This window comes from Solanum dulcamara, chromosome 11 (assembly GCF_947179165.1).
Source record: "Solanum dulcamara chromosome 11, daSolDulc1.2, whole genome shotgun sequence".
NCBI lineage: Eukaryota > Viridiplantae > Streptophyta > Magnoliopsida > Solanales > Solanaceae > Solanum > Solanum dulcamara.
Window position 1 is genome coordinate 7962857 of NC_077247.1, and position 16902 is coordinate 7979758.

Below are 16902 nucleotides of genomic sequence, written 5' to 3' on the forward strand. Positions count from 1 at the left end.
GAGATTACTTTTGAGACAACCCATAATGGCATTTAGAGGACACTCGAGATGACTACTTCGTTACTCGGGTCCTCAAACAAAAGCTCAACTTTCTTGTTCTGTCGAGTCTTTGATAATGATTTAAATTGCATATAGTTACTCACTACTCTACTCATGTATACTGTAACCCTTCTTTCACCGAGTCTCGGGCCATGTCCTTTCATGCACAACTCACTGCATTGTCCACCGATCCCTTCACTAGAGGGTCGGGTACGTATGTATATATGTATGATGATGATGTGTTGCAATAAGGTAGTGATAGCACCGGGCCTATGATGGTCTTACATATGTGATTCGCTGGATCTCGAAAGGGTCGGCTATATTGTATAATTTGAGCATGCATACTTTTGTGATTCACAGAGTACAGGTACAGGTTTCTGATTTGATAATTTGTTCCCTTGCTTCTCTATTTCGAATATACCTCCAGTCGTATTATTTTACATTTTACATACTCAGTACATATGTCGTACTAACCTCTCTTTCCTCAGGGGGCTGCATTTTATGCCCTCAGGTGCAGGTACACAGGTTGGGGATCTGCCAGTGTAGGAGTCCCACTCAGCGGTCCAAGAATGCTCCATTATGCTGGAGCCTGATTTTGGGTACTAAAACTTGATGCATCTATATAAGTTTTGTTCATGGGTACGGCGGGGGCCCTGTCCCACCTTATGTTACTGTTATTTTGACTCTTAGAGGTCTGTGGATACAGATGTGGGTTGTATGTGTGTAGAGCGTATGTGTATATAAGGTGTATATACGTTGTATATGGACTATATCTAAGCTGTATATGAGCTATATATGAGTTGTGCATGGGCTATATATGAGTTGTGCCTGAGTAGTATATGAGCTGTATGTATGAATATATACGGCTGTACTGATATGACTTATAATCCAGGGCATTCTCGGAGTCGTGACGGCCTTGTCGGCTCGTATATATATATATCATGGGACGACCCTATGTGTTACAATAGCCTTGTTGGCTTATAAGTTTTCTTATTTGTTGATGTATTTTGAGTATAACCAGGGGACAGACTATGTATAGTTGGCCAGGGTAGATAGGGGTGTCCAATTCTGGCACCCGTCATGGCCTACGGGGTTGGGTCATGACAGAAGTGGTATCAGAGCAGTTCTTTCTAAGAGTATCCATAGACCGTGTCTAGTAGAGGCTTATTTATCGGTGTGTTGTGCACCACACCTATAGACAGGAGGCTGCAGGACATTTAGGATATTACCTTCTTTCTTATCTTATATCGTGCGATAGAGCTATATTTTTAGGATGACCCCTCACTAACCGATCTATATATTTACAGTAATGCCTCCAAGGAAAGCGACCACGGCCCAGAAGGGCAAGTCAGCAATAGGGGAAACTAGTCAGACCCCGAGAATTACCAGGGCCCGTGCCCAGTCTATGCCGAGGATTGTACTCCAGTCGATGAGTTCTACTATGCCGCCACCTCCAGAGGAGCTTGGGGCAGCAGCAGCTACCGATCCTAAACCTCTAGCACAAGAACCTTCCGGCGCAGAGGATAGACCTATGCGAGATGTCGTGCAGCTGTTGACTGGACTGATGGAAGGACAGGCCCAAAGACGTGGCCCAAATGATGTTAATAGACAAGACAGGTTGAGGGTCCGTGATTTCCTAGCTTGTAACCCTCTAGAATTTCATGGATCAAGAACTGCAGAGGATCCACAGGAATTCATTCGACAAATGCAGCGTACACTGCAGATCATTAGGGCTTCGGAGACTGAGTCGGTTGAATTGGCCTCCTATCGGCTACATGATGTAGCCTCTAACTGGAATGAGTCTTGGGATTTATCAAGGGGTGAGGGTGCTCCTCCAACTGAATGGGATGAGTTTGTAGAAGCTTTTATTAGCCACTTCCTGCCTCCAGAAATGAGACGATCCAGGGTGGATAGATTTTTGCAGTTGAAGCAGAACGGCAGGAGTGTTTGAGAATATAGCCTTGAGTTTGACTCATTGGCAAGACATGCCCACACAGTTGTAGCTTTATTTGGTTGATAGATGTATGGCCATGGCTTTTCAGCCAGGCATGGATGTTGCCCGGTACAAGCATACTCCCAAGGGATAGAAGAGCGACGTAGAAGGCGCCAGCCTGACAAAGGGTTCGACAGAAGTCAGCCTACGAGGGCTAGGTCAGTTGGTTATCCGGGGGAATTTCACAGCGGGAGATTCCAGCAGTTTAGGAGATACCCCTCCTAGCCAACTCGGAGTGTACCTCCATAGTTCCCAGGTGGACAAGTTGAAAGCGCCAGATATTTGGGGGCCGGTCAAAGCTCTAGAGCCTCAGGTATACAGGTAAACCATAGTTTTCGGCAGTCAAGACCCCCGATACCCCAGTATCCCCTTTGCAACAAGCCTCATTTTGGAGAATGTCGTTAGACTACGGGTGCTTGTTTTTTTGTAGCTGTCAAGGCCATATTGCGAGGGAGTGTCCATTTAAAAGTACTCCAGGTGGTATGGCTCAGCCAACTGGGTCAGTTGCGGGTTCGTCTTTTTCTGTGGCTATGCGCCGATGGGGCAAGGAATGCAGATACCAGCAAGCCGCGGTAGAGGCCGTGGTGGAGCTTCCAGTTATGGCGGTCCTTCTAATTGTATATATGCTTTAGCCAGTAGATAGGACCAGGAAGCATCGCCGAATGTGGTCACAGGTACATTATCAATCCTTTCTCAGGACATATATGCGTTGATGGATCCAGGCTCTACTTTATCATATATATCTCCTTATGTTGCTAGTAGAATTGGAATTAAGCCTGAGTTAATAGAATCATTTGAGTTTGCTACACCAGTAGGGGACTCTATTGTGGTAAAGCAGGTATATAGACACTGCCCGGTAAATATGTATAGTCATCGTACCTTGGCTAATTTGATAGAGTTAGATATGGTGGAATTTGATGTTATCATGGGTATGGATTGGCTAGCTTCTTGTCACGCTAACATAGACTGTAAAAATAAAATGGTTCGATTTCAGTTTTCAGACGAACCAATTGTCGAGTGGTTAGGAAACACAGCGTCACTGAAGGGTAGGTTTATTTCATACCTTAGGGCAAGGAAGATGATCAACAAGGGGTATATTTATCATTTAGTCTGCGTGCATGATCTGGAAGCAGAGGTGCCAACTCTTCATTCGGTACCCGTGGTTAATGAATATCCAGATGTGTTTCTAGATGAACTTCCAGGCCTCCCTCCAGAATAGGAGATGGAGTTCACTGTGGACATGCCACCAGATACTCAGCCTATCTCTATTTCCCCATATAGAATGGCACCCGCGGAGTTAAAGGAGCTAAATGAGCAGTTGAATGACCTATTGGAAAAAGGGTTTATTAGGCCCAGAACATTACCATGGGGAGCACCAGTGTTGTTTGTGAAAAAGAAAGATGGATCACTGCGAATGTGTATTGACTATAGGCAGCTGAATAAGGTAACAATTAAAAACCGATATCCCCTCCCCAGGATTGATGATCTATTTGACCAGTTGCAGGGTGCCCAATGCTTTTTGAAGATAGACCTGCGGTCAGGCTATCATCAGGTGTGGGTAAGGGAGGCAGATATACCAAAGACCGCATTCAGGACCCGGTATGGGCATTACGAGTTCAAGGTGATGTCTTTTGGGTGACAAACGCTCTAGCAGTATTTATGGATTTAATGAACCGAGTGTTCAAACCATTTCTAAATTTGTTTGTGATGGTATTTATTGATGATATTCTGGTCTATTCAAGATCGGAGATGGAATACGTGGATCACTTACGGGCGGTACTAGGGGTACTTCGACATTAGAAATTATACGCTAAGTTCTCTAAATGCGAATTTTAGTTAACGTCAGTGGCTTTTCTTGGACACATTATTGGAATTGATGGTATTCGAGAGGATACATAGAAGATTGAGGCCGTAAAGGCTTGGCCAGGACCCACAACCCCTACGGAGATACGTAGCTTCTTAGGATTAGCAGGATACTATAAGAGGTTCGTGGAAATGTTTGCTTCCATTTTGGCACCCTTAACAAGACTGACTCAAAAAGTGGTTAAGTTCCAATAGACTAACGCTTGTGAATAAAGCTTCCAATTGTTAAAAGAAAAACTGACTACGGCTCCTGTCCTCACTCTTCAAGAAGGACCGGATGGCTTTGTTATTTATTGTGATGCTTCCGGTATTAGATTAGGGTGCGTTCTGATGCAGCATGGTAGAGTTATAGCTTATGCCTCCCGACAGCTTAGGAAGCACGAAAAGAATTATCCAACTCATGATTTGGAATTAGCAGCGGTGATCCATGCTTTAAAAATATGGAGACACTACCTGCTTCCTAGAAGGACCCAAGTAACAAAGTAGTCATCTCGAGTGTCCTCTAAATGCCATTATGGGCTGTCTCAAAAGTAATCTCGGGATCCTAGACATGTATTAACATAGGGATAACTCATTTATGGAATCAAAATACTTAGTCTCGTATAGTCTTTATGACTTGGAGCTTATACATTTGGTACCTCTTTAACTGTAGAAGCTTCCAGGGAAATAGTTCCGCTACTATCAGAGTTTGATATTCAAAAGTAAATGACTCCTACGCTGACGAATCCCCAACCTGTGTACCTACACCTGCGGTCATGAAATGTAGCCCCCCGAGGAAAGGGGGGTCAGTACAACATATGTACTGAGTATGTAAAACGTAACATAATACGACTGGAGGTATATCAGAAATAGACAAGCAGGGGAACAAATTATCAAACAAGAAACCTGTACCTGTACTCTGTGAATCACAAAAGCATGCATGCTCAAATTATACAATATAGCTGACCCTTTCAGGGATCCGGCGAATCACATCTGTAGGACCATGATAGTCCTGGTGCTATCACAACCTTATTGCAACACATCATCATCATACATATATACATACGTACCCAACCCTCTAGTGAGGGCTCGGTGAATAATGCAGTGAGTTGTACACGATAATGAACCCGGCCGGGACTCGGTGAAGGAAGTGTTATAGTATACACGAGTAGAGTAGTGAGTAACTATATGCAATTCAAATCATTATCAGAGACTCAAAAGAATAAGAAAGTTGAGCTTTTGTTTGAGGACCCAAGTAAAGAAGTAGTCATCTCGAGCATCCTCTAAATGCCATTAGAGGCTATCTCAAAAGTAATCTTGGGGACCCTAGACATGTATTAACGTAGGGACAAATCATTTATGGAATCAAACACATAGTCTCGTGTACTCTTATGACTCGGAGCTTGTACATTTGGTACCTCTTTAACGTATAGAAGTTTCCAGGAAAATTGTTCAACTACTATCAGAGTTCGGTATTCAAAAGTAAACAGGAGATGCTAAGGATGGAGTTACCCCGGATCTCAGATCATATTCGACTTACAACTAAGACAAGGACATGCCCAAAAGAAGAAAGAGAATAAGCTCTATATAGTGTGTACTTTCCCTTAGGTGATCTGCATATACACAGGTGGACTGGGGTTCGACCTGGACCCCCGTATACCTACCTATCAGTTGTAGTCATACTGAGCTATGAACAAGGTGATACTACTCGTAAAAACCCCAATGAGTTAAAACTTTTTCGTGCACGTATGGCCTCTTTCACTCACTTCATAGCACATAAGGGCATGTAAGCCGACAAGGCTTCTGTAACATAACTATATTCACAAAATGTCGTATAGGCACAATCGAAACGAACTCACAAACATCCCACATCCATATGTCTACAAACCTCTAGGAATAGTAACAGCAACATATGGCGGGACAGGGCCCTCGCCGTACCCCTGAATGTACAAACATATACATTAAGTGACCAGTATCAAAAATTAGGCTCCAGAACAGTGAAGCACTTCCGACATAGCTGAGAGGAAGTCCTAAGCTGATGGATCTCCAGAATGAACATCTGTACCTGCGGGCATGAAACGTAGCCCCCCAAGAAAAGGGAGGTCAGTACGATATATGTACTGAGTATATAAAGCAAAATGCATCATAACTAAGAGAACAGCTGGAATAGGGATGTCGGGAACAAGTATAACAGTTAACAAGACACTATACCTGCATCTTATAACATAAGGCATGTACACCATCTTCATATACCGTATCCGTCCCGCTAGGGGACTCGGTGTTACCATGTCATCGCATATGGCATTGTGTCATATATTATGATTACATTATTATGTTTTCACATGCATGCCTATCTATCATTATATATCATACCATACCCGGCCTAGTAAATGGTCTCGGTGTTATAATCATATCATCACATACCGTACCCGGCCCATTAGGGGACTCGGTGTTATAATCATATCATCATATATCGTACCGGCCCTTTAGGGGACTAGGTGTTATTATCATATCATCATATACCATACCCGACCCTTTAGGGGACTCGGTGTCATAATCATCATATACCGTACCCGACCCTTTAGGGAACTTGGTGTCCTAATCATCATATATAGGTAGATCATTATCTGAGACTCACTAGGGTAATCATACTGAACTATCGTTCGTGGATCAGGGTAATAATCATCTCCGGTGCCCTTTGAGTGCCACTAGGGCTATATTAAGTAAAGTCTCAGGAATTATAGACATATGTTAGGGTAATGCCAACCGTCTTAAGGAAATCATAAACATCTGTCATCACAGAGTCCTTAGGAATAGGAGCTCTAAGTCCCATTATTAATCGACATATAGACAGTTCAGGGAAGGTAGCTCAACTACGATGAGAGTTTTCCTGCCAAGGAGTGAATATGAGACATATAGCGTATTCAGAGCTTAAGAATGGACCTCGAGGGTAGCAGTTCAACTACTTCAAGAACTTCGATATTAAGAAATGAATAGGAGTTATAGTTCATGCTTCCCATGCATCCGGTTACTATTTCCTGTATAGAAGGCTTGAGGGTAATAGCTCAGCTACTTTAAGAGCCTTAGCATTTAGAAGTGAACACAAGTCAATAGGCTCTACATATATTACCTTTTATCCTATAGAAGCCTTAAAAAGGCAATAGCTCAACTATTACAGGAGTTCTACCATTACGAAGTGGATAAGAATTATGGACTGTACTCGGAGCTTTACGAATGAAACTATCCCCAAGTTCCATATACAAACTATTCATAACTTATATCTAAGACATGCCAAAATAAAGAAGAATAGCTTTACCTACTTATGCCAAAAACATGCCAAGAGAAGGGATAAGCTTTACATACTTATTCCAAAAATATGCCAAAAGAAAGCTTCACATACCTGTTATGGGTTAGTCTTTGTCCCGGTCGCCTTGTCATCCTGTGAACCTAGGTAACATGAAATCAATATGAACATCAACCTCTTTACACCTTTAAGCATCTTACATTACTTGAGAGTATTCATAAACCCCATTCCCGCGCTCGCCTTCTCGACTAGTTCCTTAACTAGTTAAGGCGTTAACGAAAATTGGACAACACCTCTGCTATAATGTGCCCTATACGAATTCCCAATCACGTTCCTAATATATACAGACAACCAACAACATAACCAGCAGCTCTTATATATAGAAAACTTTGCAACATTATACATTACAACCTCCGAACGACTCGCTCGAAATTATGATATCCAAAATAGGGTTTCTAGTTTCTATTTTGCGAAACCTTTAATCGTACGAAGCGTGGAATCATGTGGATGCAACCAGAAACTTCCACACCTATTTTAGAACACATTTATACCCTTCAACACACACCACCCAACCGGAATCAGCCTCCAAACACACCACGCCTCACTTCGACTATAATTTAACTACGGCGACTTCAATTTAGATTGTTTCTTTCGCTGAGCATCCCCAAAATTTTTCTATACTTCCAGAAGTATAAAAGTTACATAATACACTCCATAAAACCCCCATAAAGTCCAAATTTAAAGGACAAACCTTACCTTACCCGAAATTGGCCAAACTAGCCAAAATCGCGCCTCGGAACCCTTCTTAGCGTGCTGAAACTGTGTGGACTAGTTGCTGTACGTTTTGGCTGCACCAAGACATGATTTTATACTTCTAATACCTCCATATCATCGTGGTATATTCTAGATAATTAATTTATGGAACGAAATCAGGACTTACCTCTTTTTTTTCCTCCTAGCCGTCGCTAGTTTCTCTCTAAACTAGGGTTTTGTTCTTGAGTTTTGCTGAATTTTAATGGATCAGAACTGAAGTATAAGATACATATACATGTATATATGTGGTCCTAGGAGGTGACACGTGTCATCCCCATATGGTGACATGTGTCCAGCCCCTATTGGGCCATGGATCCATATCGTACCCCTAGGCTGCCACGTGTCCTTATGGGCCCCACCTCCCAAGTAGGTTGGTCATCTACTTGACCCTAAGTAGGTGGGTCACCTGCTTGCTTGAGGTTCTACCAGGTGTCGCTCCTCCATTGGCTTCCACGTGTTGTCTTCTCCCCTTTCTCGTGGGTTCGTAATCTCGTCTTATTTTTGGAGCCTATGTAATCCATGCTACGTAAGCTTGGTATGTCCTTAAGCAAATCAAGTCTATAAGACTTCTAAATTAGTAGCTTACGTAGGTAAATCGAGTCCTATGACTCATTACTTGGCCTCCAATTCCTTTCGGATTCTTATGACTCTATTTCGAACCTTCTGTACTATAGGGTATCATCACATTCTCCTTTCCTTGGAGTCGTTTGATAGTATTGTAGCTTATCCAGCTCACATGATAATGTCAAAAGAACTTAAGAGACATTCCAAGCTCGAGAGTGTGGGGTGTAATAGTTTTCATGTGATCTATGTTATCAATGATGTTACCAAATGATCTGAAGGAAGGGAGGATGTAATGCTCCATATTTTGCATAGAGACTGGAAATAGGTTTGGAAGGATTTGAAAGGAGTTGGAGGCCAAATAATGTGTCGTGGTAATCAACCTAATTTCTTAAGCTACTGGTTTGGATGTCTTACATAATTAATCTACTTGAGTACATGTCGAGCTTAAGTAGAAAGGATCACACAGGTTCTTAAGGTAAGACTAGATTATGAACCTACTAAAAAGAATAAGTAGGTGATGCACCTAGTTAGAATGTATGGGCTGCATTTTTTTAAAGAGGAAAAGTAGGTGATGCAACTACTTACAAACTTTTGGCATGAATTAGTGGGGATTAGTGATTGATTATGATTAATTAAGTTAATTAAACCACTAAGGGGGGCCCACCAAGACACATGGCAGTAGCTGATTGGCGCATGGGTTAGAGGGACACATGTCAACCACATGGAAAGCCTATGGAAACATGTCCACCACATGGGAAGCATATATATTTCTATATTAATGACTAAGAGCTCATTGTTAGCTCATTCTTCTTCTTCCTAACATAGAGAAAAATAGAGAAAGAGAGGATGAGAGCTTCTACCATGACTGCAGCAAATATGCTCCTAAATTGTGGTTCCTAAACTAGTTCTCTAAGGTAATTTTGACCCATTGGGAGGTGATTAGAAATGTGGGATTCATTGTTAGGGAAGCAAGGAGGTTCAACGTGAATCTACAAATTTCAGCAAGTTCAAGAAGCCCACTTGTTAAGGTAAGGTTTGATCTCCTTTTCACACATTTTAATAAGGATTTAAACATGTTGTGGAAGTGTAAACATGGGATGGAAATATGAAATTATACACGTTACTATTGAAGGGTGTTGAAGCCGTGTAGGGTCTGTTTTGAAGTAAAAAAAGGGTGAATCAATTTTAAATAACATCGTGGTTGTTGCTGTTATATTAGGATGAAGGAATTAAATGAAATTGAAAGTGAGAAAACCCCATATTTAAGTGTTGGGCGTGTAAATAGACAGAATTGAAATTGTTCTAATCAGATTAAGGTTTGATTAGGGTTGTCGCTACTATGGTATTATTTTTAAAGGTAATTTGTTTATGTTGAAGGGATAGAAATATAGTTTTAGATAAGTATAGGTGCTGTTGTTCACAACAATGTTATGCTCCTTTTCGTGTGTTGTAATTTTGCAAAATAAAAATCGAAAATAGTATTTTGCTGTCATAGTTTTGGTGGATTATTCAGAACTTGTATTAAACTGATGTTGAAGTAGTTTTACTGTATGTGGATGGAGGTCAAAGTTGCTGTCATGTTGTTGTTAATATGGCTCATAAATTTAGAAGAAACCAAGCGTATAAGGTGTCGTATAAGAAACGTATGTTGATCTCTTTGGTGTAAAATCTTTGATATTAATGATTTGAATTGAAGAAGGATAAGGAGAGGTTATTAGGTTGTTATCGTTGTTGTTGGTGTTGCTGTGCTAATTGGAGATTAATTAAAAGTAGGGTTAGGTGAGTTTATAGAGGAAATGCAGCTCGATTTCTGTTAAGTTCTTAACTAATAAAACTACTAATCAAGAAGTGTGAACGAGAAAATGATTCCTATAAGTAATTGGTTGTAGATTTATAAGGTAGAAAGTCATAGTTTATTAATAATAGTGTTACTTTCGTGTTAAATAGGTTAAAGGGGTAACGACGAAAGCTTGGTTACAGTTGATCTATAACACATATGTTGTCACAACCCAATCTCGTAGGCCACGACTCGTGCCTGAGTTGGACACCCATACGTACCCTTAGCCCAAATTAGCATATTAGCAGAATAAATAAATATAGAAATTAATTAAGGCCACTATATAGCGCACGAAAATAGATGCAGCTCACAAAAACCGATAAGGCCATCATGGAACACAAAAGCCCAAAACATATACAGAACCCACAAATACATATCTACAAACCTCTATAGAATAATAGTATAATTATATGGTGGGACAAGTCCCCATCGTACCCCTGACCAATATATATATATAGGCTATAGAAAGGTAAGTACAAAAATATGGGCTTTGGACAAAGGAGCACTGTCAAACGGTAGAGTGGATGTCCTAAGCAAGCGGATCGGAAACTCAAACGTCTATACCTACAGGCATGTAAAAAAGCCCCCGAGGAAAGAGGGTCAGTATAGAAAATGTAAAGCATGGACTGTAATAAATAAAGTCATAACCAGAACAGAATGTGCAGAAAATGAGCAAAATATCCAGAATGTCAAAATACTTATCAAAAACACAGATAATGCATGAAGAAAAACATATGTCATATCCGGCCCCATTACAGGATGCGGTGAACAAAATGTGGTCGTCATCCCATCACTGGTGCCACAACACAGCATAACTCTAGAGTAGGGAATATCTCCGTAACAGATCATATCATATCAGATGGTCATATCATATCATATCATCAGACATCAGCATATGTGTACATGGCACAACATAACTCCACAACCCTTGTACAGGGCGTACCTGCCCCCCTCACGTCGGGGCACAGCAAACAAAGTAGAGAAGTACGCACGATCATGTATCTCCTAGCCTAGGTTCAGTGAAGAAAGCATTGAGTCATCCACGAGTAGAGTAGTGAGAAACTAAATACAATTTAAATCATATTTGAGACTCGATGGAATGATCAAAATGAGCTATCATTCAAAAATCAAGACAAGCGCTATATCAAGTACCTTTTGAATGTTACTATGGATTGTATCAAAATAGAACCTCTGAAAATCTAAAACGTTAGCCATCCAAGTGGCTCTAAGAATAGGAACTTACTTGGAAGCATATAAAAATCATATATTTGTTTCATAAATACCATGCCAAAGAAAGGAAGATAGCTTCACAGTTTTTTACTACTCTCCATCATATAGAAGGCTTGAGAGCCATAGCTCTATTATTATGGAAGTTCTAACATTAGGAAGTAGATAAGAGTCATAAATCATGCTCAGAGATTTATGGATGAAATAATCCCCCAAACTTACATCATGTAATACTTATCTCAAAACATTCCAAGAGAAGGAAGGGGTAGCTTTACATACCTATGCCAAAAACATGCCAAGAGAAAGAACCTAGCTTCACATACCTCTTATGGATTACTCTTAACCACGTTCGCCTCATCGTCTTTTAAACCTATTTAACATGAGAGTAATACTAATATTAATAACCTTTCACTTTCCAATTTCCAACTCTAAAACCACGTATCCATGGGAATCATTTCCTTATCTATTCCCTTTAACTAGCTTATTACTAGCTCCGAAGTTACCAAAAATTGAGCAGCATCTCCCCTATAACTTCAACATTCCCGAGATTTCAACTCAGCCAAAATATCAACAACTATACCAACAAAAATAACCAGCATCATATTTATAAGTAAATTAATTTAACTTTACACAATACAAACTCCAAACAACTCGCTTAACTACGATATTAAAATAGAGTTTTTAATCTTTGTTTCGTAAAAACTTTAACAATATGAAATGGAGGATCGTATGGATGAAAAAATCAGAAAACACACCCTTTTTAAAACACCTTCTATCCCTGAACCACACAACCAAACCAGCTACAACTGCAGCACCACAATGACAACACACTACCCGACTTCAATTTAACTATAACAACTTTAATTTAGTTCATTTCTAACATCAAGCATCCTTATGCAATTTTTCCACTTACAACCTTATTTAATACATGTAATATACCTCATAATATCATCATAGACTCCAATTTGAAAGGGAAAACCTTACCTTGCCCAAAACTCGCTAAACTCGCAAAAACTCACCTCGGAAGTTCCTTTAGCGCGACTAAAACTTTATGGCTGCTTGTTGTCCTTTTCGTGATTCCCCAAATCATAAATTTACATTAATAACCTTCATATCATCGTGTTATACCCTAGATAATTAATTCACTAAATAAAATTGGAGGACTTACCCTTTTTTTTCTCCAACCCAGTGGCTCTCTCTTCTCTAGCTCAAGGTTTATCTTCTCTTCTTTTTTTTCTCTAGAAGTTTGTAGATAAGAATGAATTTGGTTGTAGATAAGAATGAATCATAAAAAATATATATGTAGGCTACCTTAGAGGGTTGACACGTGTCATCCCCTAAGTGGTGACACGTGTTAAACCCTTAGTGGGCCAACACATTACCTCCTCCACTTAGGGGCTGCCACGTGGCATATGGGGGGGGGGGTTGGTTCAGCTGCTTCCACATGGCACTTCCATCTTCTGCCATATGGCACTCCCTCTTGCTGCCACGTATCACCTTCTTTTCCTCCTCGTGGGTTCGTAATCTCGTATTACTTTACGAACCTATATTATCCTTGCTACGTAAACTTGGTATGAAATCAAGTAGCTTAAGAATGTAAGATTTTCAAGTGGGTAGCTTACGTACGTAAGTCGAGTCCTACGACTCATTACTTGGCCTCTAACTTCTTCCAGATTTTTATAACCATATTTCCAATCTTCCTTACTATGAGGTGTCACATTCTCCCTTCCTTAGAGTTTTTTGGTAGTGTTATAGATTATCCGGCTACATGATGACTTCTAAGAAGCTTAAGAACCTTTCAAGGTATAAAAATATGGGGTATAGCATATGTAAAGATATCCCTCTTTTCTTTGGGCATGTCTTAAACATATGCAATATATGATATGAGCTTTGAGGGTAATTTCATTCATAAGCTTCGAGTATGATTCATGACTCTTATTCACTTCTTGACGGTAAAACTCTTAAAGTAGTTGAGCTATTGCCCTCGAGCCTTATATATGTTGAATAGTAAATGGATGTATAAGCTCCTATTCCTAAGAACTCTACAATGACGAATGTCTCTGATTTCATAAGTTGTTTAGCATTATATTGATACATGTCTATAATTCCTGAGGCTCCATTTGATATGGTCCCTAATGACATTCAGAGGGTACTTGAGACGATTACTATTCTGATCTTCAAATGATAGTTCATTATGATTATTCTATTGAGTCTCAGATGATGATCTAATTGTATATGGTTGTTCATGATATTTTACTCGTGCATACTGTTAATACATCTTTTACTGAGTCCTGGGTTGGGTATGTTATCATTCACAATTTACTACATTATCCATCGAGTACCTCACTAGAGGGTCAGGTACGCTATATGGTGACATGATGTTACAATGATATGGTTATAGCACCGAGTCCCACGATGGGCCGGGTACGGTATATGTGTATACGACTTTATTCATGGAGTCCCTTACTAGAGGGAAAGGTATGGTATATATATATGATGATATGATCATATAATGACACAATTATGGCACCAAGTCCCATAATGAGTCGTGTACGGTATATGATAATGATATGCATGATTTGTTTCGTAAAACACAAGTACTGTGAGTTCTTGATTATCATACTTATCTCCTGGACTCTCTACTCATTTATGATCTTTACTACTGTATTTCATACTTTACATACTCGATACATATCTTCTACTGACCCCGTTCCTCGAGGGGGCTGCATTTCATGCCCGCAGGTACAAGTACTAGCTTCGATGATCCACCAGCCTAGGATTCCTACTCAGCTATTTTGGGGTGCTCCTTTGTATCAGAGCCTAGACTTGTGGTATAAACCCCTTTTTGGTGTATACCTATATTTATTCAGGGGTATGGCAGGGACCTGTCCCACCATATGATACTATCAGTACTCTTAGAAGTCTGTAGACATATATGTGGGTTGTATGTAGATGATGTTCATCGGTGCTAGTATGACTTATGTTTTGCGACGTTCTCTTTTATAGTGGCAGCCTTGTCGGCTCGCGTATACGTATATAACGGGACAAACCCACATGCTATGACAGCCTAGTCGGCCTATGTACTGTGGTACCTATTGATAAGTTGTGACTGTTCAGGAGATAGGTTGTGTTAATATATGAATATGTGATAGTTTTGAGATAGCATTCTATTTCCTTAAGTTCTAAATTATGCATGGTAATTATAGCTAATAGGGGTGTACGCGAGTGTCCAGTTTCGACACTAGTCACGGCCTACGGGATTGGGTCGTGACAAAAGTGGTACTAGAGCAGGTCATTCTCAGAGTGTCTATAGATTATGTCTAGAAGAGTCTTGTTTATTGGAAAGCAGATTATTATATTTACAATGATGCCTCTAAGGAAAGCAACAACTGATCAAAAGGGCAAGTTGGTAGCGGGAGAAAGTAGCCAGACCCCAAGAGTTACTAAGGTGCATGCCCAGTCCATGCCGGAGATTGTACTTTAGTCGGCGAGCTCTACTACGCCGCCACCCCCAAAGGAGCTTAGAACAGCAACAACTACAACTACGGATCAAGGGATGTCTTCACTGCTAGCTTCAGAGGCTTTAGTGACTGAGTCTCCAACTCCCTAGCCAAGGGCGGAGGATAGGGCCATGAGAGACACAGTTCAGTTACTGATAAGATTAATGGCAGGAAAGGCTCGTAGGCATAGGCTAGGAATAGAATATGCAGATAGACATGATAGTTTGAGGGCTCATGACTTTTTGACTTGTAATCCCTAAAGTTCTATGGGTCGAGGCCTGCGGATGACCTGTATAAGTTTATCCGATAGGTGCAATATACGTTATGGATAATTAAGGCTTCTGAGACTGAGTCTGTTGAGTTAGCTTCATATCGGTTACATGATGTAGTTGTTAATTAGTATAAATCTTGCGAGTTATCTAGGGATGAGGGTGCTTCTGCAGCGGTATGGGATGAGTTTGTGGAGCCTTTCTTGGTCACTTTCTACCTCCAGAAATGAGATGAGCCAAAGTTGATAGATTCTTACATTGGAGGCAGAATGGCAGAAGTGTTCGAGATTATAGTCTTGAGTTTAACTCGTTGGTGAGACATGCACCCATTATTGTAGCTGATATAGCTGATAGAGTGCATCGTTATATGATAGGCCAGATCATTATTTGATTGACAGCTGTATGGCAATGTCTTCTCAGCTAGGTATGGATATTGCTCGGGTATAGGCATATGCAAAGGGGGTAGAAGACCAGCACAAAGGGCATCAACCCAATTGAAATCATGACAAAGGCCAACATAAAAAGGGCTAGATCGATTGGTCATTTGGGTGAGTTTCGAGGCGGAAAGCCTCAGCAGTATAGTAGGTATCTTTTTTAGTCAATCCGAAGTGCACCCCCATAGTCACACGTAGGATATTCGATAGCACAGGATATTCAAGAGCCGGTCAGAGCTCTAAGGTTTCGGGTTCACAGATGAGCAGGGGTTTGCGCCAGTCAAGGACACCTTAACCTTGGTGTTCCGGTTGTGGTAGGCCCCATTTTAGAGAGTGACATTTTGTTTCTGGTGCTTGTTTTACTTGCAGCCGTCAAAGCCATATTATAAGAAAGTGTCCATTCGGGGGCGGTCCAGGAGGTGCAGTTCAGCCTACTGGGTCAGTTGCTGGTTCATCTTCTTTGGTCGCTATGCGCCCTATATGGTAGGGTATTCAGACACCAGCAGGCCGTGGTAGAGCATCCAGTTCTAGTGGCCCTTCGAATAGCATATATGCCTTAGCTAGTAGACAGGACTAGGAGGTGTCACCAAATGAGGTTACAAGTATATTATCAATTTTTTCTCACAACGTATATGCATTGATAGATCCAGGCTCCACCTTGTCATATATATCTCCCTTTATTGCTAGTAGGATTGGAATAAAACTTGAGTTAATAGAACAATTTGAGGTAGCTACACCGGTAGGAGACTCTGTTATAGTAAAGCAAATATATAGAAATTTCTTGGTGAATGCATATAGTCGTCATACCTTGGCTGATTTAATAGAGTTAGATATGACGTAGTTTGATGTTATTATGGGTATAGACTGGTTAGCTTCTTGTTATGCTAATATTGATTGTACACAACGACAACCACAAATTGGAAAAAATTAAGGTAAGTTCTTCACTTTTCTTCTGTGAATTAATTATCTACGATGTTCCCTAAGCACGTGGAGGTGTACATATGTATTTCACGATGTTTACAGAATTAATTCTTCAGCTTTGAACTTGAGAGGAAGTTGAAAGAACAAAGAGGGAAAACG

At 40.6% G+C, this 16902-nt stretch overlaps 1 protein-coding gene across 1 annotated transcript; it reads left to right on the plus strand.

Annotated features, from left to right (window-relative positions):
* Window positions 1–1480: 1480 nt before the first annotated feature.
* LOC129872411 (uncharacterized) lies at window positions 1481–16309 on the plus strand. The gene is made up of 5 exons (XM_055947404.1): window positions 1481–1976; window positions 2082–2190; window positions 2463–2649; window positions 3537–3631; window positions 16192–16309. The coding sequence occupies exons 1-5, from the start codon at window positions 1481–1483 to the stop codon at window positions 16307–16309; spliced, it is 1005 nt and encodes a 334-aa protein (XP_055803379.1).
* Window positions 16310–16902: the final 593 nt, after the last annotated feature.

Coding starts and splice junctions, on each gene's coding strand:
- LOC129872411 (XM_055947404.1), top strand. CDS start 1,481: ATGCCGCCACCTCCAGAGGAGCTTGGGGCAGCAGCAGCTACCGATCCT. Junction 1,977..2,081: donor TTTGCAGTTGAAGCAGAACG/GCAGGAGTGTTT, acceptor ATGGCTTTTCAG/CCAGGCATGGATGTTGCCCG. Junction 2,650..3,536: donor TTATGGCGGTCCTTCTAATT/GTATATATGCTT, acceptor GACCAGTTGCAG/GGTGCCCAATGCTTTTTGAA.